This window comes from Trichomycterus rosablanca, chromosome 4, assembly GCF_030014385.1.
Source record: "Trichomycterus rosablanca isolate fTriRos1 chromosome 4, fTriRos1.hap1, whole genome shotgun sequence".
Classification (NCBI taxonomy): Eukaryota; Metazoa; Chordata; class Actinopteri; order Siluriformes; family Trichomycteridae; genus Trichomycterus; species Trichomycterus rosablanca.
This window is the reverse complement of record NC_085991.1, coordinates 46,659,828-46,684,476: the sequence shown is the minus strand read 5'-3', so window position 1 is coordinate 46,684,476 and position 24,649 is coordinate 46,659,828. Positions and strand designations below refer to the sequence as shown.

The 24,649-nt window shown below is 42.4% G+C and overlaps 2 protein-coding genes across 2 annotated transcripts in view; one reads left to right on the top strand and one right to left on the bottom strand.

Annotated features, from left to right (window-relative positions):
- The first annotated feature begins 824 nt into the window (after positions 1–824).
- On the top strand, positions 825–16,241 carry LOC134311963 (alanine aminotransferase 2-like). The gene is made up of 11 exons (XM_062993615.1): positions 825–830; positions 1,616–1,705; positions 2,418–2,526; positions 3,110–3,240; positions 3,335–3,578; positions 4,656–4,735; positions 6,179–6,315; positions 10,163–10,337; positions 10,940–11,095; positions 13,456–13,568; positions 14,821–16,241. The coding sequence occupies exons 1-11, from the start codon at positions 825–827 to the stop codon at positions 14,909–14,911; spliced, it is 1,332 nt and encodes a 443-aa protein (XP_062849685.1). The 3' UTR covers positions 14,912–16,241.
- The window catches only part of dhx30 (DEAH (Asp-Glu-Ala-His) box helicase 30), a 27,715-nt gene continuing 19,269 nt past the window's right edge, over positions 16,204–24,649 (bottom strand). The window contains exons 17-20 of the mRNA XM_062994409.1: positions 24,352–24,509; positions 22,975–23,078; positions 21,000–21,139; positions 16,204–19,145 (exon numbers count right to left, since the gene is read on the bottom strand). Coding sequence (XP_062850479.1) covers positions 18,886–19,145; positions 21,000–21,139; positions 22,975–23,078; positions 24,352–24,509 — 662 coding nt within the window. The 3' untranslated portion in view covers positions 16,204–18,885. The remainder of the gene's footprint in view (positions 19,146–20,999; positions 21,140–22,974; positions 23,079–24,351; positions 24,510–24,649) is intronic.

Here is a 24,649-nt window from a genome sequence, read left to right as displayed (position 1 = left end):
TATATATTCTCCTGAGACCCAGAAGAAAAAAGGTTTTAGTATTTATATATTTACTGTATATATATACTGATCAGCCATAACATTAAAACCTCCTCCTTTCTCTACAACCTTTTTTAACCTGCTTTCACCCTGTTCTTCAATGGTCAGGACCCCCACAGAGGAGGTATTATTTAGGTGGTGGATCATTCTCAGCACTGCAGTGACACTGACATGGTGGTAGTGTGTTAGTGTGTGTTGTGCTGGTATGACTGAATCAGACACAGCAGCACTGCTGGAGTTTTTAAATACTGTGTCCACTCACTGTCCACTCTATTAGACACTCCTACTTAGTTGGTCCACCTTGTAGATGTAAAGTCAGAGACGATCGCTCATCTATTGCTGCTGTTTGAGTTGATTATTTTCTAGACCTTCATCAGTGGTCACAGGATGCTGCCCACACGGTGCTTTTGACTCGATATATTTTTGGTTGGTGGACTATTCTCAGCCCAGCAGTGACAGTGAGGTGTTTAAAAACTCCAGCAGCACTGCTGTGTCTTATCCACTCATACCAGCACAACACACACTAATACACCACCACCAAATAAATACTATACTTATAATACCTGCTCTGTGGTGGTCCTGACCATTGAAGAACAGCATGAAAGGGGGCTAAAAAAGCATGCAGAGAAACAGATGGACTACAGTCAGTAATTGTAGAACTACAAAGTGCTTCTATATGGTAAGTGGAGCTGATAAAATGGACAGTGAGTGTACAAACAAGGAGGTGGTTTTAATGTTATGGCTGATCGGTGTATACGTACATTTCTAAAGCTTAATAAAAGACCATGAAGGTAAACAAGGTCAAAAGTCTGCAGATGTGCAGAAGGAAGAAAAAAAGAATTTGTACTGTCCGAGTTGAGAGCTGAATAATTTAAAATAACTTACAAATTAAATGTAATAATTAATAACACTTGTTAGGATTAACTCTATAATACTGCGTGTTACATGAGGTCAGAAGCACTTTGGTATAGAAGCACTTTGTAGTCCTACAATTACTGACTGTAGTCCATCTGTTTCTCTGCATGCTTTGTTAGCCCCCTTTCATGCTGTTCTTCAATGGTCAGGACCCCCACAGGACCACCACAGAGCAGGTATTATTTAGATGGTGGATCATTCTCAGCACTGCAGTGACACTGACATGGTGGTGGTGTGTTAGTGTGTGTTGTGCTGGTATGAGTGGATCAGACACAGCAGCGCTGCTGGAGTTTTTAAATACTGTGTCCTACTCTGTCCACTCTATTAGACACTCCTACCTAGTTGGTCCACCTTGTAGATGTAAAGTCAGAGAAAATAATGACATTTATTTATTTCGGGATCACAATGGGTCAGCCGAAGTCCACCCTGAAAAGACTGCTAATCAATCATTTACATTTACTCACACTTTAGAGAGGCCAATCCAGCTGTTGGAAAAACAAACTCTCCAGGACCCATAAATGAACTAATAAATGGATGTTTAATGATCTGGAATTAAGTAGTGTGGCAAATACTGTATGCACTAATAGAGCCAGTCATTAAAAGGGACATTACTTTTTTTTACAGCACTGTATTCAAGAATAGTATTTTTTTTATATTACAGGGTTTGAAGAAGCACTATAAAGAAGTCATTAATGTTTCATCTGGTGATTCACACATGAATGGAATAAAACCCATCACCTTTGCTCGCCAGGTAAACGTTCTCATTTTCTTAGACCCATAGGTTAGGGTCGCAGTGAGTCTGGTGTTACAAATTGAATCGTTCAAGCAATATATATATATATATATGATTATATTTCAATCATACATATAGATATACTGTATATACTGTATATATATATATATATATAATTATTAGTTTATGTATTAGCTCATTGTTATTAAACTGGTAGTTAAGTGTTAGTATATGCTTAGTTATGTACCAGTATTGTAAAGTGTTACCAGGATTTTAACGTCTTGTTTTACACACTTTGGTTACATTCATGACAGGAACGGTAGTTACTCATTACACAAGATTAATCAGTTCAAGGTTTTAATATCAAACACAGTCATGGACAATTTTGTATCTTCAATTCAGCTCACTTGCACGTCTTTGTACTGTGGGAGAAAACTCCACACAGAAAGCACCCAGACCGTCCCACCTGGGAAACAAACCCAGGACCTTCTAGTTGTGAGGTGACTGTGCTACCAACCAAGCCACCGTGTAGCCTGAATATCTGCTATCAATGCCTGAAGCATGCTCAAAAAAGTTGGGACAGATGACCCAGAATTTGAAAAATCCTGATGTACCTGTATATACTATTACTATAATAATATAGAAGTATAATATAATGACTTTTTTAACCTGCATAATAATGAATAGAAAAAGAACAACACAAATGAGTTGATAAGAAAGTATGTTGCAGGTCCTGGCTGCTTCCTTCTACCCGCCCCTCTTGAATGATGAGAGTTTACCTGTGGATGCAAGAGAGAGGGCACAGATGCTTCTGGAAGAATGTGACGGAGGAAGCATTGGTGAGCACTTCAAAGTACTTATCTTCTACAGATGGCCATGTAGAGAAATGTATGGAAGCATTTTCATCATTTAGCAAACATTTTTACCTTTTTTTATAAGAAAAAGTCCATGTTTTGGCGGTGTCACCGTCCTGGCTGGTGCTTAACAGACACAATTGTCTGTGTCTCAGGACAGGAAGATCAGATGGGTTATAGCCTTCAGGAACCACATGCAAAACCCCAGTAAGCACATAGTAACAACCTGGCAATCAGCAACGGTACAAAAGCAACTACCTAGTGACACATTAGCAACCTTTTAAGCAATACAGGAACAACATTGCAGAAAAAGGGGAGAAAATGCATAAAAAAAAAAAAAAAGATCACAGACAGTGACTGAAGGTGAGGATCAAAGCCAGGTTCCCTCGTGTAAATGATTGGTACCCTATTCGGAGTGTATTCATGCTTGTTTTTGAGAGGCCCCAGGCCCAAAATGTTAACGATAGGGGTGACATGGTTACTTAAGATGAATGAATAAATGAATGAATAAATATCACACTGGCTAATGAGCTGGAGGTGTGTTTATGTATTTTCTACAAACCACCAGGATCTTACACTTCTGAATGTGGAATAAGAAAAATCAAGCGCTCTGTGTCAGAATTTATCACCAGACGAGATGGTGTCACTTCTGACCCTGACAACATAATCATCACAAACGGGAGCCAGAAAGCCCTAATAGTGAGACTTTACCTTCTGCACTTTTTATCTAGGACATAAAGAGCAGAACAAACGATTAATCCACACCCACATACTGTATCTATTTTCTTCCTAGATGTTACTGAAGGTCTTGGTTGGCGGTGAGGGACCTCTGCAGACCGGCGTCCTCACTCCTGTGCCCTGTTATAACAGCTTTAACATGGCACTGGCTGCTCAAGGGGGGGTTGTGGTGCCCTACTACCTGTTTGAGGAGCAGGAATGGGCACTTCAGATAAATGAGCTACGCCGAGCTGTAAGCACCGCCAGGGTATACTGCAACCCCAAAGCACTGTACGTTATCAATGCAGGGAATCCTACAGGTAAGATTTTAAAGCTGTTGTAAGAGTTTGTTTGCTTCTTGAATTTATCTCCTGTTTATACACATGTACATGAATCCCCACCTTCCTGAAGCTATAGCTTGGCTTTCCACTAAGTGCTAGGGTGGTGCACCAGTAAAGTACACTAGCCAATTACTGCTGCGATCTGGGGATACAGGGTTTGAATCTCAGCAGTGCTATCGGCCGGTCGGGCGTCTGAGGCGGGGGGAATGCTCGGAGCAGTCTAGCCATTGGGAGGTGCTTTTGTCAGTTCCTTTCCCAAGTCTGGTATAAGGACCTAAGGACCAGATCTGCTGACCCCTAAATATACTGTACGTGGGAGCAGCTGAAGGATTATTAAATAAAAGAACCCAATGACCTTTAGAAGCCAATGAACTGTGTAGGTGATTCTTGTAATGAAAATGCACTTTAGCTAGTCAGAGAATGTGTTAATTAACAAAAAAAAATGTAATCATTTACTATTTACAGCTAAACATTCACACATTTTCATACAGGATGGCAAGGTCCATATAGACAAGTCTGGTCTGGAGAAACTGACCTCATCCCCAATGAATACCTTTGGGATGAATTTGAACATTCAATAGTGCCTGACCTCCCAAATGCTTTTTTATTTATTGATGTCCAGGGTAGGGCAGCATGGTGGCTCGGTGGGTGGGTGAATGGGTGCGTGTATGTGTGTTTGTCTGCCCTGTGATGGACTGGTGTCCCGTCCCGGGGTGTTACTGTGTGCCTTGCGCCCATTGAAAAGCGACCCTAATTGGATAAGCGGATAAGAAAATAAATGAATGAATGAATGTCTAGGGTAAGTTTAAGGTCAGGTGTCCACATACCTTTGACGTCCACTGAACTTGTGACCAGCATTGCAAATTTTTATAAAGTAAGATAGTAAAATAGTGACTAAATGGTGACTAAAGATAGTGAAATAGTGACTCCCCCCCCCCCCACCCACCCCCACACACACACTACATGTCAGTTTAACCACAAAATGTGGAACCGTCAACCCCCCCGATCCTTCTTGCCCCCCACACACTATGTGAATGTTTGCTGCACTTTCTTCAGGTCATGTACAAAGTAAGGACTCAATAAAGGAAGTGATTCAGTTTGCTGCAGAGGAAAAACTCTTCTTGATGGCGGATGAGGTAACCATCTATCACAACAGAGAGAAAAAAAGCACACAAAATTTATTGTAAATTATTATTCATTTATATTGCTATTATTTTATTGTGAGACTTTAAAACATTTAACTATAGTTATTTTATTGTTTAGTCAGATTATTCATTACAGTTCCATGGTCACACTTTTCCCATATAAAACAGTAACTTACAGAGTAATTTTATTTTCACCAGCAGCTTCATGCTGCGGGGGGACTTGGATAAAGCGGTGGCGAAACAGACACTGAATTTATAAACAACAATGTCTTTTATATCTATTTCTTTTTTCTACACTCCAGCGGAGAAGTAACCTAACTGTTTTGTTATACTGTTCAACCCTACATTGGTGTAATGACAATAATTGAACTGAATTAAACTGAATTGAATTAAATACATTTATATACATCCTGGTATTTTGATTAAGAGTACAGATGGTAAAAAAAACTGTTCATAGACATCTGTAATATTTGCCTGTACATCACTTAATCAATAAACAGGCTATAAAATAAAATGAATTTCTTATCACACATAAACTGTCTACCTCATACATATCTGCACAATTGTACACCCATTAAGACCCTATGAATAGTTATTTATTTTGTATATCTATTATTTTTATTGTTATTTATAATAATAGTATATAATATAATAATAATGGTAATAGTAGTCATATAATAAGAATGAGAATAGCTAGGTTTGAATAATAATAAATAATAACAGTAATGATAATAATATATGTACTTACCTAGCTATTCCTGTTTATTATTATTACTATTATTATTATTGTTATGTTACTATATAACTAAATATAACTATATAAATACAACCCCAAATCAGGAAGTTGGGACAGTATGGAAAATGCAAATAATAAAAAAACACAGAGTTTCTTACATTTACTTTGACTTTTATTTCATTGCAGACAGGATGAACCTGAGATATTTATCTGCTCCACTTCATTTCATTTATTAATAAACATCCATTCCTGCATTTCAGGCCTGCAACACATTCCAAAAAAAGTTGGGACGGTAAAGCATTTACCACTTTGTAATGTTGCCGTTCCTTTTCACCACACTTAAAAGAGGTTTTGGTACTGAAGAGACCAAGTGATTTAGTGTTTCAGCTTTTATTTTGTCCCATTCTTCCTGCAAACACGTCTTAAGATGTACAACAGTACGGGGTCGTCATTGTCGCATTTTTCATTTCAAAATTCTCCACACATTCTCTATTGGGGACAGGTCAGGACTGCAGGCAAATGAAGTTGAGCAGACAAAACATGAAATATCTTGAGTTCAAACTGTCTGCAATCAATTAAGTCAAAGTAAATGTAAGAAACACTTTTATTTGCATTTTCCATACTGCCCCAACTTTTTCTGATTTGGCGTTGTATACATAGTACATATGTATATAAATGTTATTTTCTAATCCTACCAGGTGTATCAGAGTAACATCTATGGAACAGGACAGGAGTTTCATTCCTATAAGAAGGTGCTTTCTGAGATGGGTGCTCCGTACTCCAGCACTGTGGAGCTGGCTTCCTTCCACTCCATATCCAAGGGAGTCTTCGGAGAGTAAGTTTCATTCTTTTAGTCTTTAGTATTCAACTTCCAAAAATTGCAGAACTATTGTAAAGTCTGTAACATATTGCAGAAGTTTTGCTAATTGATCTATAAAATAGCAAAAGTCAAAAAAGTCAAAGTCAAAGTGAACTTTATTGTCATTCAGACTATACAGCTAGGAGTGCACAGCTGAACGAGATTGCGTTTCTCAAGCTCCAATGTGCAGAATATAAAACAAAAAAAGAGCATATACAAGACAAAATATACATTAAGTTTTAAAAAAAGATATACATTAAGTAAAAAAATAAAAAACAATATTGCACATACATTGTAAACAGACATAAAATACACGTTAAGTAAAGTAAAAAATATATACACACTAAGTAAGAAATATTGCACATAATTTGCAGTGGTGAGGTACCGGTGTAATAAATAAATAAAATGCCTAGTGTTAAACACTTAAGTTATTGCACAGAATATAATAAAAGAGTAGCAGCATGATGTAGGTATTTAAATCTGAATAAATAAATGTGTTTAGAAAGTCCGTAAGTGTGAGCTGGTATGTTGTGTGTGCTGTTATAGGGAGTTGAGTAATCTGGTGGCTTGTGGAAAAAAGCTCTTGCTGAGTCTGGCAGTCCTGCATCGCATGCTGTGGTAACGTTTGCCAGTGGGCAAGAGGCTGAACAGTCCATAGGCCGGGTGTGTGGGGTCACCAACTATCTTGGTGGCTCTTCTGAGGCAGCGTGACTGGTATTGTTCTTGTATGGAAGGGAGTGAGGTTCTGATGATCTTCGCCGTCCTCACTACTCTCTGAAGGGATTTCTGGTCTGAGGCTGTACAATTTCCATACCAGACTGGGAGGCTGTTGGTCAGAATGTTCTCTATAGCACCTTTGTAGACAGTTGTGAGGATCGGAGAGGGAAGGTTTGCTCTTCTCGTTCGTCGCAGGAAGTGAAGACGTTGATGTGCCCGCTTGACAAGGGAGGTGGTGTGTGTAGTCCATGTCAGGTCGTCTGTGAGGTGCACCCCCAGAAACTTGGTGCTTCTGACTGACTCCACAGCGTTTCCATGGATTGTAAGCGGTGCATGTACCATGTGTTTCCTCCTGAAGTCAACAGTGATTTCCTTTGTTTTGTTGACATTCAGTGACGAGTTGTTATTTTCACACCAGACAACGAGTTGGTTTACTTCCTCTCTGTAGGCCGAGTCATCGTCGTTGCTGATAAGGCCCACCACTGTTGTGTCGTCCGCGAACTTTATGATGTGGTTCGAGCTGAATTTGGCACAGCAGTCATGTGTCATCAGGGTAAACAGCAGAGGACTCAAGACACAGCCCTGGGGAACCCCAGTGCTCATGATGATAGTTTGAGAGGTGTTTTTTCCAACCTTTACTGTCTGGGGTCTGTCCGTGAGGAAGTCCAATAACCAGTTACACAGTGGAGTTTTGATGCCTAGTGGTCCAAGTTTTCTCACCAGGTGCTGGGGGATTACTGTATTGAACGCTGAACTGAAGTCAATAAAGAGCATCCGCACATAACTGTTCTTATTCTCCAGCTGGTCCAGGCTCAGGTGTAGTGCTGCTGATATGGCATCATCAGTGGAGCGGTTAGGGCGGTATGCAAATTGAAGTTGGTCGAATGTTGCAGGGAGTCTGGATGTAATGTGGTCTTTTACCAGCTTTTCAAAGCACTTCATCATGATGGGAGTGAGTGCTATAGGGCGGTAGTCATTAAGTGTTAGTGCTGGTGACTTCTTTGGTAGTGGTACAATAGTGGTGGTCTTGAAGCATGGTGGCACGATAGCTTGTCTCAGGGAGATGTTATAAATGTCTGTAAGGACATGTGCCAGCTGGTCAGCACAGTCCCTAAGTACATACCCTGATATGGTGTCAGGACCTGGCGCTTTCCTTGGGTTGACTCTGTATAAGGTCCTCCGGACATCAGCTAGGTCCAGACAGAGTACTTCATCGTCCAGACTAACAGGGGCTTTTGATGTTGTGGTGGTGTTCATTTCCTCAAACCGGCTGAAGTACGTGTTGAGTGTGTTGAGGAAGTCGGCGTTGTCATTGCTGAGTGGTGGTGGTGTGGGCCTATAGTCTGTGATGGACTGAATGCCTTGCCACAAGTGCCTGGGGTCTTTTGAGTCGGTAAAATGACTGTGGATTTTCTGTCCATAAGCACGCTTTGCTGCTCTCATGCCCCGGTTCAGGTTTGCTCTGGCATTCCTAAGAGCATCTTTGTCCCCAGATTTAAAGGCAGCATCACGTGATTTTAGAAGCGCATGCACCTCACTGGTGAGCCAGGGTTTTTGGTTGGCACGTGTGGTGATGTTCTTGATGACAGTCACGTCTTCCACACACCTGTCACAGACTCAGCATGTTCCCCAAGACTGATGTGCTGGTTGGCTGTGGCAGCCTCTCTGAATATATTCCAGTCTGTACATTCAAAACAGTCCTGGAGTGCTGAGACGGCTCCCTCTGGCCAGGTCCTTATCTGCTTCACTGATGGCTTGCTTCTGGTTAGCAGTGGTCTGTATGCAGGAATTAACATAACAGAGAGATGGTCCGAATTACCAAGGTGTGGGTGGGGGGTTGCCCTGAATGCCTGCTTGATGTTTGTGTACACCCGGTCTAGTGCGCTTTCTCCCCTGGTAGCAAAGTCCACGTGTTGATGGTAATGTGGAAGTACTGACTTTAGGTTGGCTTGATTAAAGTCTCCAGCAATGATATAAACACAGTCCGGGTTAGCATTTTGCATCGAGCTGACAGTCTGGTACAGGGTGTTTAGTGCGTTTTTTGTGTTAGCACTGGGGGGGATGTAAACAGCTGTGATGCTAATGGCTGTGAATTGTAGTAAAATGGTCGACATTTCACCATCAGAAATTCTAAATCCTCCGAACAATGCCACGTGATAAGTTTAGTGTTTGTGCACCAGTTGTTATTGATGTAAATACAAACACCACCTCCCCGAGATTTGCCACCGAGAGTGTGGTCCCTGTCCGCACGGAATACTGTTAGCCCATCCACGCTAATGGCGTTTTCAGTAACATTGGAGGTTAGCCATGTTTCAGTAAATATAAGGGCACAGCAGTCTCTCACCTTGTGTTTGGTGGTTAAATCCAGTCTCAAATAGTCCATTTTGTTTTCCAGCGAGCGGACGATAGAAAGCAGAACAGATGGAAGTGTAGGTCTGTGTGGGTTAGCCTTTAGCCTGTTGCTAATAACTGCTCGAGTGCCGCGTTTGCGTCCTGCACAGGGTGATAATAGAGGTCAAAGTACTGATCCCTGTGTGAACTCATATTAAGTTGGTGAAAAGAAGTCGTTAAATACTGCACACATGTCCGAGGGTGTGTGTTAGGTACAGACCTAGAGCAGTAGAGGAGATTCAGCTTGAACTGGGGAACTGGATAAGACTAGATTGGGAGAAAAAGGGGGAAAAAATCTGTGTAGATGCCCAGCCGGTCGATAGCACCACTGAGATTTGAACCTGGATCTCAGCATTCATGTAACAGTGTAACAGACCCCTGAGTCACCCGAACACCTGACTTGTATGACTTGTGTAAATCTTATTCATTTAAAGTATCCTCCAGGCCACCAAAGAAGGACGGGCCCTGCTGAGTCTGGTTCCTCTCAAGGTTTCTTCCTGTAATTTTCAGGGAGTTTTTCCTTGCCACAGTCGCCCTCGGCTTGCTCAACAGGGGTTTTTGTATCTGTTGGTTTTGGATTTTGTAAAGTTGCTTTGAGACAATGTCTATTGTAAAAAGCGCTATATAAATAAAGTTGACTTGACTTGACTTTTATCTACCTAGCAGCCAATCCTGATTTGATCTTCATTTCTCTCTGATGGTCTTGTATGGGCAGATGTGGTCTCCGTGGCGGCTATTTTGAGCTGGTGAACCTTGACCCTACAGTGATGCGACATTTGTGTCAAATATTTACCACATCTGCATGTCCATCAGTGCCAGGACAAATTGCCCTGGATGTGATGGTTGACCCTCCTCGACCCACACAGCCTTCATATCCACTCTACATTCAGGTGAGAAACTGTGTGATAGACGGAATGGTCAAATGTATGTGGACACTTTCATTCATTGTCTTTTTAACTGTTGATTCGAAATAGTGGGGATTCAAACCCTGAAACGTGCACTCAGTGTCCAGGTTACTCCTGCCTTGCGCTTAGTGTTTCCCAGTGGAACAGAACCCACTGTCTTGACGTGGTAGACTACTGCACACATGTCGGAGGGTGTGTGTTAGGTACAGACCCCCTAGAGCAGTAGGAGAGAATTAACTGGGGAACTGGATATTACTAGATTGGGAGAAAAAGGGGACAAAGGTGCAGCCATGCCACTAGACTGCGTTAATAAGCCAGACAGGCTAATGTCACCAACCATCACCATTCCAAAAATCAAAGGCTGCAAACAAAAGGAATGTTCAGGCAAAGTGCTGAGTTTGCACACCAGGATTAAGGCAGTTTATCTCATTCTTAGTAATTAGGAGGGGTGTCCACATACTTATGATCATGTACATTTCCCGTACAAGTGTATGTTAACTTGAATTACTTCTCAGAGCCGGAATTTTATAATTTTTTCACATGCTGAGAATACTCACTATCTAAAAACTACCGAACTGTCGTTACAGGAGGTTCAGTCTATTCACAGGACAATCATGAACAATATACAGACGACTATGGAGGTGCTCAACGCTCTGCCTGGAATCAGCTGTCAACCGGTGAACGGAGGGATGTTTGCTTTCCCACGCCTGCATTTATCAAAAGCTGCAATAACACACGCCCAGGTCAGAATTTCCTCAATATTCTTGTCTTCCACTGCTGAGAGACACCAGATCGCATCCAAGGAGAGAACGCCGCCGCCCACACCTTTCTCACACGTGCACAGCCCTCCTCTTCTCACCCGTGCTTTCTGCACGGACGTCTCTTCTGCCAATCAGGGTCCTTACACAGTGTATGAAGACCCACCCACCCACATATAGTCTGGCCCCCACCCTGCAGATACGGTGGCCAAGTAGTATCTGCTGCAGGCACTGCCAATTATGCCCGCCAGATGGCGCCCGGCCGACCGGTGGCAGCACCGAGCTTCGAACCAGGGAGTTCAGAGTCTCTGTGCTGGTGAGCTAGCGGAACATCCCATGGCGCCACCTGGGCGCCCCTCAAGACGCTGCTTTTAAACCTGATACATTTGCTAACAGTGCTAGTGGTCTAACAGTGGAATCCATTTACACTATATGGCCAAAAGTATTTGTACACACCAGCTACAACAATCACTCTTCACAAGACTTCTCAAGAAGTATGTCTGTGGGAATTTGGGCCCACTGAGGTCAGGGCTTTTTAGGTTTTGTCTTTATAGATATTGCTTTGTGCACAGGGGTACAGTCATGCTGGACCAGGAAAGAGCCTTCCCTAAACTGTTTCTGCAACGTTGGAAGCATATCATTTTCTTTATATAATTGATTTATTTATTACACCTGGCGTGGCACGGTGGCTCGGTGGGTAGCACTGTCGCCTCACAGCAAGAAGGTCCTGGGTTCGATCCCCAGGTGGGGCGGTCCGGGTCCTTTCTGTGTGGAGTTTGCATGTTCTTCCCGTGTCTGCGTGGGTTTTACTCCGGTGCTCCGGTTTCCTCCCACAGTCCAAAGACGTGCGAGTGAGGTGAATGGGAGATACAAAATTGTCTATGACTGTGAACTGATGAACCTTGTGTAATGAGTAACTACCGTTTCTGTCAGGAATGTAACCTGTAAAACATGTAAAACATGTAAAACATGACGTTAAAATCCTTGGATTGTTTACTTGTACAGTTGTGACGCTCAGGATAAGGTAAATGGGAGATAAATGTCAGGTAAATGTCATGAATGTTCAATCACCCCTGATTGTTACACCATGACTGTAATGGTGAGAACTGTACATCAGACTCTGGAGGTGCTGAATACTCCACTGTAACAGCTGCAGTATTTGGGTCATTCCTACAATTCGGTGCCTTTTGTGTCCCCAGTACTGATCACTGTATTTATTAAGTAAATTAAAAAAAAATACAATTTCTAAACATCTTACTGAAATAATGAACACTTTCAAATACTAAACACAATGTTTTCTACCCCCCTCCCCCCCAAAAAAACTACTGTATACATACTGTTTTTATCTCTTAGATAGCAGAGGTTTTCCCATGTCCCCAGTGCTGTACATTCTGATTTAGTGATGATATATGAGGTTTAATCATAAAAAATATCTCAGTCTTTCAATACTGTTTAAAAGGTTTGATTAAGTCCCTCTAAACCTTGGATTTTTTTTTTTTATGAGTTTGATTTTATTGCTGATTATGAGGGTTTTTCACACGTCCCTCAAGTTGCCGTCCACCCTGTTATTTCTTACTACTGTCTCTTAAAACGAAGAGCTGTTTTACATACTGACATCATTTCCTGGAGCTCACATAATCTTTTTGGAGGGAAAACAACTGTGGAAGATGAGCGGCTTATTAAACTCCTCATTTTAATGTTGTTTTTTCCACATTTTATCCTAAAAGTCTTATATGGTCAACCATAACATGTCCACCCTGTTACGGGATATATGAGAAAAAGCAATACGATTTAATCATTTTAAAAATAATCACACTAAAAAGTAGAGAATTCTTTGTCTGAATTCACTTTTATGCTAGCATGGTTTTGCTCACTCGCTAGCCAATGGCTAATTTTATGTCAGAATGTCCACCCTGTTATGGTCCACCCTGTTACGACCTAATACATAACAGGGTGGACGTCACAGTGTATATGAGGTACATGTGTAATTTATATAGCTTTATTATTCAGTCTGGTTATAATAATAACAGAAATACTGATATTATGTAGCATCCTTCAAAGAATGACCCTAAGCACAGCTGAAAGACAGAAACACAACAGTTATGCATTTGTCCTTTAACAGGGTGGACATCCTGGGTCAGAGACTGCATAAAAATGTTTTAATAAAACCTACAGTTTGTGTGCTTGAGCTTGACCGATATTAGTTTGGAAAAGTATAACATGTCCTTTTTATAATAAAACATGAAAAACAAATTAAAACAATGTTTAATTTTCAAAATGTTTTAAGGTCCAAAAGGCACCCAATCCCAGGAATGACCCATATACTCTAGTATTTGTGTCTGTAGGAGAAAGATCTGGAGCCCGACATGCTGTACTGCCTACGTTTGTTAGAAGATGAAGGACTTTGTGTGGTTGCAGGCTGCGAATTCGGACAGAAAGAGGAAACTTATCACATCAGGTAAGTTCTTTTTTCTTTTTAAAGTACGAGGGATCTCAAAAAGTTTCAGCACTTTTATATTTTTGGTTGGAAGCATTGAGGGTGGGAGGAGTAGTAATCGATCGTGTCTGAGAGACTGAGAGACGCTTATAGTCCGGATTTAGCTCCATCTGATTTCCACCTTTTTGGACTCTCAAAAAAGCTTTAAGGGGAAGAAACATTTTTTGCTGATGGCATTGAAAAGTTGGTACAACGCTGAGAAAAATGAATCAGAAGGTGATGATGTAGAAAAGTGATGTCATTTGTTTTTGAATTTTTTTAATACATAGAGTAAAAAAAAGGGCGGAAGCCGCTCAGGTGGCGCGGCGGTAAAATACGCTAGCACACCTGAGCTGTGATTTCGAATACATCGTATCGACTCTCAGCTCTGCCATCCGGCTGGGCTAGGCGGCTATATGAACAACGTTTGGCTGTTGTTCATACAGGGTTAGGGAGCCGAATAGGGACCTCATAACTGCTGCAGTTATGACCTCTGCTGGCTGGTTGATGGCATCTGCACAGAGTCGAGGAATAATGCTGATCAGGGCTGATTTGCATATGAACTCGGCTGGTGCAGGTGAAAAAAATGCAGGCTACTGCTTACGTATCGGAGGGGACGTGTGTCAGTTTGCTCTCCTCAACCCGGGGTGAGGGTCAGCACCAGTAGAGAGGAAGCATAACACAACTGGGTAAAAATTGGATGCGCTTAAAATCAGGAGAATAAGGGGTGAAAATGCATTAAAAAAGGGTGGAAACTTTATGAAGAACCTTCATGATTACACTAGCTTATTACTGCTAAGATCCAGGTTCTAATCTCAGCAGTGCTGGCCGCTGGTCAGGCGCCTACAAAGATGGTAAAATTGCTTTCTCTTAAATGCTAAATCATACATAATTCCATAATTTGATGGATGAATCAGGGTTTGGAGGATGTAACAGTTGGCTACCGTTGTCTTCTGGTTTGGTGGAAAAGGAATAAAAGTCTGGGACTGTGAAACAGAACAACCAGAAAATATGAGGTTTGCTTAGTTTGGTGTGATGGAATGACTCCATCCAACAAACTGGAATGAATTGGAACTCTTGATGTAAACCCGACCTTGTTGTTCATCTTTAAAGTCTCACTAATGATGTTGCACCTTAAATGAATGAGAAAATCTAAAAGAATGATTTCCCAAATGAGTGGAGGCTCTTGTGTTCATGGTCTTTGACTAAAACGTGACTTGTTCTGTGTGCTCAGGATCAGTCTGGCTGTTCAGGAGGAGATCATGAAGGACGTGCTGCAAAGACTGAAGAGATTCCATCTCCGCTTCATGAAAGAATTCCCTTAAGCTCTACAGGGATAAAACATGAGGTTTTGGGGTATTTGGTTAACCCTCATGTTCTGGTGGGATGGTTCATGGTTTTATTGTTTGAATCGATGCCACAATATCAAAATTGTTTAATTTTTTCACCCAAGTCAGTCGTGGTGAGCTGGAGCTTATCTCTCTCTCATCAGCCACCCCGAACCCTGATTGAAGAGGGCCGTGGCCGTCATGCACCACGAGCCACCAATTACTTCCTTTCACCTCTACCTCTCCATGTGGAGAGCCACGCACTGCCATCTGTAATCAGCCGCCCCCTGTGCAGGCGCCTCGACCGGCCAGCGCTTGCCCCAGTGACCTGGATCCCTGTTTCGGTCACGGTCTGTGTAGACACCCGGCTGGCTGAGCATGTTTGGGAGCTTAAGTGTGTTTTATCCCCGTGCCACCCCAATTTGTCTTTTTTATGACATAGTGGGAAAACAACCTAGCGTCAACATTAAGTGGGTATTGTAGCTTTACACTCGATTGTTTCCTCAATTTAAAAAAATGCTTTACTTCACAGCAAACTTTTAAACCCTGGGTCAAGCCAAAAAAAAATAGGTTGCAGAGAAAAATAATAATAATTTAATAAACTTGTACACTAATGCCCCCTTGTAGAGACTGTATGTTACAGCTTGTATAGAGAGAGTACGATTCATTGTGTTGCCTGGGTCTCGTAAAAAGTCATGGACAAGCCGCTCAGGTGACGCAGTGGTAAAACACACTAGCACACCAGAGCTGGGGTTTCGATTACATCGTATCGAATCTCAGCTCTGCCATCCGGCTGGGCGGCTGCATGAACAACAACTGGCTGTTGTTCATAGGGTAGGGTAAGCCGAGTAGGGACTCCTCATAACTGCTCGAATTACGACCTCTGCTGGCTGGTTGATGGCGTCTGCACAGAGTAGAGGAATAATGCTGAATAATGCTGATCAGGGTGTGGCTCTCCATGCACAAAGCTGATAGGCGTACAAACTCGCCTCATGCAGGTGAAAAGATGCAGTCGACTACTGCACACGTGTCGGAGGGGGCGTGTGACATTCTCGCTCTCCTCAGTTGGGGCGGGGGTCAGCTCCAGTGGAGAGGAAGCACAATGCAAATTGGGTAAAAATTGGATGTAAAAAATGGTTACAGCTCACAGCTAATAAATCATTTCATGTGTCAATAAAAAAAAATCAAAAACAATGTGGTGGTATTGATCTTCAGTGGTAAGAAACTATTATTTGTAGAGATCAAATGAAAAAAGCTAATCATAGCAAATAAACCAGACAAAATGTGTCTCACAGATTAGATTTATTGTGTTATAAGCGACAAATAAACGAACATAATAAATAAACACGTTTCAGAATGTTCATTTAGCAGCGTCTGCTAACAGAATAAACAGCATGAACAGTTTTCTTCAACCAGGAAGAAGTTTACTCTGATTCTCAGTGCAGAGTAAATAAATTAAATAAAAAATAAAAAACTCACAGACTGGAGCGTCCACACCTCTGTACAACCCTTCCATAAACTCATCCCAATAAACATCCTAAATAAAGCTACTCAACACGGTGCAAAAGTTCATGTCCTGCAAGTTCATGATCCCCAGTTGTATCTCCTCTACTGCTGCAGACCCCTACCTTGACCAAGGAGGGCCATACCTAACACGCCTGTGCGTAGTAGCTATTCTCTTCTTTTCACATGTACAAGGCAAGTTCAAACAGGGATCAGTATTGCGTATGAAGAGTCACGGCACTGATCTCCATTATTCACCATCTCTGTGCAGCTGCATCAACAGATGTCATAATTGCAGCAACATTGAGGAATCCCTTTAGCCGGCCCTCTCTCAGACACAGCCAATCATGTCTGTGTAGGTGCGCGACCGGCCAATATCAGAGCTGAGACTCAAACCGGAGAGCTCGGGATCTCAGCAGCCACACCCAGGCACCATTGATCCACATTTATACTGTAAAACTTTGGGTTTTGGAAACTATCAGGTGTCTTTTGTTCATGGCAGAGTATTTACAAAGGTCTGCGTGTGGATTTAACTCTTAAATGCTCACTGGCCTTGCACAACTACATGGAGAATAACTGAAGGTGGGGATAGAACCTAAGTTGCTGGGATTTTGCAACACCAACAGCACCTGCTGTGCGATAAGCCAACCTATGTTGTTTTATGTAATTGAGTAGAGAAATGTCACAAGGAATGATTACCATCATACCTTGTTAAGACAAGCAGGACTTTCACCAGGAGAACGGTACAGGCCTGAACGCTTGAGCCCTATAGTTTAGGGGTTTAGTGGCTATGTTGGGGGATTAGTGGACGTAAGCCATGCCTGATTTATGCACACCCACTATATAAGTGTCACTTCAGATCACTAAACTGGTCAGTGATCAATATGAACCATTCTATCTGTTGGGAGTGGTCTCTTCAGGATGACAATGCCCTCATTCACAGAATACAATCAGAACCTAAATGGTTTGGTAAATGTGTCAACTACACACGCATGAGCCAAAACATTAGAACCACACCTCAAATGTGCATGGCTTTGCCCATTTTGCTATTTCATAACAATCATGCATGTGCTGGTCAGGAATGTATTGCACGCTGGGCTGATGGTAGTTACTAGTAGTTCATGGGACAAGCAGGCAACCACTGACAAGCTGGTTTAAGTCAGCCACGACTCATCAGCAGTGGATGCAGATTCACCTTGATATGGACAGAAGTAGAAGGACCTTATGGTGACATCCTGGTACCGGATAGTAAAGATAATGGTTAGAACCACACCTCAAATGTGCATGGCTTTGCCTATTATGCTATTTCGTAACAATCTAGTACGCGCCGGTCAGGAATGTGTTACACGTTGGGCTGATGGTAGTTACTGGTAGTTTATGGGACAAGCAGCCAATTGCTGACAAGCTGGTTTAAGGCAGCTAAGACTCATTAATGTGAAAGGACATGAGGAGCAACTATGGATGTAGATCCACCCTGCAATGGACAGAAGATGCTGGCTCTTCTGGTGACATCATGGTAACGGATAGTAAAGGTAATGGTTAGAACCACACCTCAAATGTGCATGGCTTTGCCTATTATGTTTCACACACTGGGCTGATGGTTGTTACTGGTAGTTCATTGGACAAGCAGCCAACCGCTGACAAGCTGGTTTTAATCAGTCAAGACTCATTAATACCAAAGGGCTACTGTGGATGCAGATTCACCTTGCTATGGACAGAAGATGATGGCTCTTCTGGTAACGAATAGAAACGGTAATGGATTGAACCACACATCAAATGTGCAAGGCTTTGCCTATTATGCTATTTCGCAACAAACTAGTATGCGCCGGTCAGGAATGTATTGCACACTGGGCTGATGGTAATTACTGGTAGTTCATGGGACAAGCAGCCAACCACTGACAAGTTGGTTTAAGGCAGCTAAGACTCATTAATGTATTGGTGGGTCAGAGCTGTGTTAAAAGCATATCATGGTGTGTGCTGTGGTTTTTACAGCCACAAGAACTAAGTCCAACTGAACCCCTATTACAAACTTTGTACCAAGACTTTCTGTCCCTGCAGTAGAGTGTCGTGGATTCACAATATGGAAGCTGTTCTGACAGCCTGTGGTTCCCCAAGCAGTCAAAGTTTGGTTCTTTTATTTGCCATCCACTGTGCTAGATAATTTTTATCTAGTGTCCCGGATTAGTGATAGGACGGCTCAAACTGAGAAAACGAGATTAGCACGAGAACTTAAAGTGCTAGACTCACCCTGAACACACACCTACAGTTGTAGCATTTATCTTTTCTATAAATCAGTCAAGCAAATTCTCAAATTCAGCTGAATCGAAATGCTAGCAACACAGACGCAATGTTTGTCTTGTAATATAAGACAATTTAATGTCTTTTAATGTGGAGTTTTTCCGGGCAAGTCTCTGAAAGTCCCTGAGTGGCCCAGCCAAAGCCCAGACTTGACCTGAAGAGTTCTGGCATCACTCAGCATCACTGCACTCTGTAATATTCACATCCGGCTCCATGTCGTTCAGAAGATCCACTAGTAAAGACAGAAGCTGGCCGTCCTGAGCACCGTCACCTCCCGGAACAGAAGCAGAATGTACAGGACGAAGGTTACGATGAAGCATAGCTTGCAGCGACGTACGCAGACCCCAGAGCAGCTCCCAGCTTTGAGACGACAGTTCCCATCTCACCAGAGAGCGACCGGGTAATGCAACCTCCACCCGGTCACCGATCACTGACAGAACGACAGACAGATTAAAGTGAGAGAGATGGAAGTAGAAATGAGTTTGGTCAACTGCACATCTAACTGATATCTTAGGTAATGCTGAAGCTCTTATTTCTTCATATCAAAGTCATTTTACATAATGAAGGAAAGGTGTTGGGCATTCATTTGGGTGCTCTGTTGCCATTAACTAGTACTTAAATGAGTTTATGGAATCATACAGTGCAAAATTACAGTACAGTATTTATCCCCTTCCCTATTTCCCAAACTAGTTTTAATATTAAAGACCCATGTAAACACATGTTTTTTTTTTTCCCCCTTCAGTGCATCCAATTGTTCGATTTGCATCGTGCTTCCTCTCTGTCTATGCCGAACCCTGCCCTGACCGAGGAGATCGAAGCTAACCCATATCCCCTCCGAAACACGAGCAGCAGCCAGATGCATTTTTACCACCCGCACATTGATGAGTTTGGAACCACCTAGCATTGCATGCGGAGAGACACACCCTAAGGGCACTCTTCCTCATCTCTGTGCAGGCGCCTCTAATCAGCCGGCAGAGAACGTAATCGCATCCTGACAGAGAGAGACCCACATCCGGTTCTTTGTCCCCACCCCCCCAACTGAGCAACCGGCCAATCGCTGCCCATACAGCCACTCAGCTTCGAACCGGTGAAGCAGAGCTGGATTCGATACCAGGTACTCAGAATCCAGCCCTGGTAGCAGCGTGTCTTTTTACCGCTGCGCCACCTGAGCGGCCGCAACATGGTTTTTAAAATGATGATTGAATTTATTGAAGGAAAAAATGCTGTTCAGCCCTGTCTGGCCCTGTGTGAAAAAGTAATTACCTTCTTCACTGCTAAATCAACCATTTAATCAAAATCAATTGACAACTAAGTTCAATTCCACTAGCATAATTAGACCTGTAGAATCTAAACATCACTTAAATAGAACCTGTTTGGTAATTTGAAGCAGGCTATAATCAAGAGCAAATAAATTTCCAATACTCTTCAGGTGTTATTGTCTCCAATCACCACTAGGTGTGAGCAGCGTCTTGTTGCAGCTCAGGATTTACACTGATTTTCCATTCTATAGTTATTCTATTTTAAATCCTCCCGTCCCCACCCGTCTGTGTAATTATCTCTTATATGAAACCGGTTCGTGGTGCAAAAAAGGTTGAGGGCCACGAGGCTAGAAGGTCTCAAAAAGCAGCACATGATCTACCACGTTCTACAGAGATTTGAAAACAGATGCCAAACAAAGTCATTAAAATCTACCAGTCTGGAAAGGCTTGCACAGTCATTGCTACGGCTCTGGGACTCCAGCAAACAATGTGAACCTTTCCAGGAGTGGCCAGTCGACCAAAATTTCAGCAAGAGTGCACTGACGACTTATCCAGGAGGTCAGAAAATAACCCAGACAAACATCTAGGGATCTGTAGGCCTCATTTAAGGTCAAGTGCAAACCAGTGCTGACCAAACAGAACACAAAGGCTCATCTTGCATTTGCCAAAAAACATCTAGATGACCCCCAACATTTTGGGATAACATTCTGGAAGACATGGGTCCAGTTTCATATGACGTAAATCTAGCACAGAATTCCACCATAAAAACATCATACCAACAGTGAACCATGGTGGTAATGGCAGTGTGATGCTTGGTGGTCTGGACCTCCTTTAATTTTGCAGGACCTAGATGATAAAACTGTACAATTATTACTGATGAAACCATGAATTCTCCATCAGAAAATCCTGAAGGAAAGTGCCCACCCATTAGCTCATGTTACTTTTTCACGAGTGATGTAGGTTTTGATTACATCAAAAGTAAGTGTTACTTAGTACAAAGTATTAGTTTGTGGGTGCTGGTTTACCTTTTTCGACCAGATTACAGTCAGTGAGGAGGAGGAGGGCTAGCGGATGAACTGCAGATGAATCTCTGATGAAGACGATCCCGTTTGATTTCACCGCAGAGAAGAACGTCAGCCAACGACTGGGAAGCTGCTTTTCATTCCTGCATCACACACACACACACACACATAAGCACAGAGTAGTTTTAAAAGCATTTAGACACCTGACCATGAGCTTGGTGGACATCCTGTTTCAAAAACAAATGCTATTAAAATAGAGTGATCTCTGTAAGATCTGTCCAGCTATAAAACCAAGACCAAGGAATTTGTGCCCAAACAGTCAAAAAAGCCTTTATATTCATGGCTGGGCACTGATGTTGGTCAGTTGATGTTCCAGTTCAGTCCAAAGCTGTTCAGTGGGGCTGAGGTCAGGGCTCTGTGCAGGACACTGGGGTTTCATGTCATTTTATACAACAGTTAGTTCCGACCTTACAATCTGATTGGTTGAGAAGCGTTCTAACCGTGCTGATATTCGTGATAACGGCACGGCCTTTTCACACCACAACTGTATTACTCCGCTGACGCGTTGCCAGTAACGACAAGCTTCATGCACACAAGCCGCCGGTTGTTTTGTTTGTTTGTTTGTTTGTTTATTAGGATTTTAACGTCATGTTTTACACTTTGGTTACATTCATGACAGGAACGGTAGTTACTCATTACACAAGGTTTATCAGTTCACAAGTTTATATCAAGCACAGTCTTGGACAATTTAGTATCTTCAATTCACCTCACTTGCACGTCTTTGGACTGTGGGAGGAAACCGGAGCACCCACGCAGACACGGGGAGAACATGCAAACTCCACACAGGGTTGTTTTGTAGGCGTATTTGCAGACTGTTTGATGCCGATGCACATCCTACAGAGCAGCCTTTTTTTTTACTAACTGCACAATGAACGGAAGTGTGCAGATTAACATATACAAATAACGCAATAACTCTAATAAATAATTAAATTCTATCTTTTAATTCTTAATAAATTTTATTTTTAGCTTTTTCTCCTTTTCCTTTCATCTTCGCTTATTCATATTCGCTTATTATTTTTATTCCAAACTAAACTAGTGTTACTTTGTAGTGTTAAACTACAGGTATATGCCTTTTTTAGCCTACTAAAGGCAGGGTAGGGAATTTTCGTTGTGGAACTACTTTTTGGCGGAAGGTATTGTCAATATTAAAGCATATTCAATATGAAATTCAGGGCTTCTCTGATTTATTTTCTTTCTTTCTTTTGTAAAAACTGTTGTATAAAAGCAATAGAACACTTGAGGTCGTGTGTTTTCGCGAATAACATCACGGCTGTGATTTGGTCGCAGGCACGAGCTGAAGGCAATAGAACACTCCCTCTTGTGTTCAATTGCTTAAATAGATCTTGCTTTGTTAACAAGGTCAGTCATGCTGGAACAAAAAAGGGCCTTCCTGTGATCCTGGTGATAAGATGAATGTGTCACAGCTGGTTAGTGCTAACTCCACCACTGCCCATGCTAACTCCACCACTGAACTGGACATCAGGCAATGCAGGAATCATGTGGACCAAAAGGAGTCCAAAAGGACGGGTCACCTCGGCCCGTACAGAGGTTGAAGGATTTGCTCGAGGTTCCTGATAACACGGGACACCTTTAGATGTCTTGTGGAGTCTGGACTGTTATGGCAGCATATTAGTGTGCATATCAGTGTATGTCCAGTTCACATATGTAATTCAAATTTACACCTAATACCCCCGCTACACAAAACAACCAATCATGAACCTGAAAAAGCATCCCATAGCTTTTAGGCACAAGGGACGGACATGTCTCCCTGCATTCACACTAACAGAAATGTAAAGTGTCAAAGCCGGTGGACATCATTCATGTTGAATGAGAGCAGCCAAAATACTAAAGTCTAGATGCAATAAAGTGAGCTGGTGCTATTAGAGAGCACTGATAGGTTAACTGCTTGACAGGTTACCTGTTGACAGAAGAGCGGTGGAGTAATACAGGCCCACTCTGGGTGCGATAACATAGATTGTTGGGGCGAAACCTGCCCCCTTTGGTTACAGTGCCTCTTTTCACCTGAAACAACAACACAAAGGTCACAGTCCTGATCACGCAAAGGAAGAGCACAATGTCTTAGCTTAGAATCATCTAATCTTCTATCTCATTTGGTGCCATACATATAAAAGACTGCTGTTAAATGATGCTCAGCTAACTGATTACACTAAAAATAAACATTTACTAAAAAGTCATGCCTAAAGTAGGTTTGTTTGTTTGTTTATTAGGATTTTAACGTCATGTTTTACACTTTGGTTACATTTATGACAGGAACGGTAGTTACTCATTACACAAGATTCATCAGTTCACAAGGTTATATCGAACACAGTCGTGGACAATTTAGTGAGAGGTGAACTGGAGCACCCGGAGGAAACCCACGCGGACACGGGGAGAACATGCAAACTCCACACAGAAAGGACCCGGACCGCCCCACCTGGGGATGGAACCCAGGACCTTCTTGCTGTGAGGCGACAGTGCTACCCACGCCCACATCCTCACGCCCTACCAAAAGTATGTAGACAACTTTCAGCTGTATGAGGTATGCTTGGGATCACCGTCCTGCTGAAAGGTCCAATGATGCCCAAGTTTTAGCTTCCTCTCAGTAGGAATGACCACAGAACCGAATCCCGAAATCAAATCGGAGGGAGCGCCTGATGCTTCATCAGCGGTAAAGGCAATCCCAGCATTCAGTGCGGCACTTTGCGGAACTTTTCTCACAAAAAATTACAAATATGGTGGACAAAAGCGGAGCAACCAACAGAGTTCTTTTCAAATGTAAATAAATTCTTATTGATTTTTTATTTGTATAAACATGTAGAAGTGAAATTTATTCGGGCTCCTCAGGGACACTAACCGTTTTCGGTACACGGAGGGAGACATTATCTGGCATACTAGCGGGTTGTGTCGCCTCAGCCAACTAGTTTGAATGGCCTGAGGCTAACTGTGTTAGCTTAGTAAGCTATAACTGTGGTAACATAATCACTGTAATTGCTGTCTAAGGATTGCGTCTAAATAGTCTGCCTTATGAGTTCAATGCCTTATTAGAATCCTCTCTACTGAAGCGGTTGCCCAGGTAGGCAGTAGGCAGCTCACTAGGTTTTCAAACAGCTCAATCATTAAATGTGGTACTTTGTGTTGAATTTGGAGAAACCCCCTATTGGCTGTGTTTATGGGCTGATTTTAAACTGATTTAAACTGATTTTGCTTGATTGGTTTATTGCAAGCAGTTGGAGGTTTGTACATTTTGCTAATAAACCCAGGGGGTTGAATAATTCTGATTGCAACTGTATTGTACCTGTATGAGGTTGGGGTAAAAGCCTGCTAGCAGCACAGCTTTGAGCAGCTCCTCATGATGGCTGAGCTGGTTGAGGGTGGATGAGGGACGGAGACACTCGGCAGAATGGGACACAAGCCCCGCCTCTGCTAGATTCTCACTGAACTGCTGGGTTAAACCTGTTCCGCAAACACACACAATAAAAGAAAGTAAAAAATAAAAGCAAGTCTTGAGAAACGTACACAAAAGCACGCAAACATGAACACAACAAAGGAGGCGTGTGTTGAAGGAGGCGTGTGTTAGTCACGACTCTCCTTGG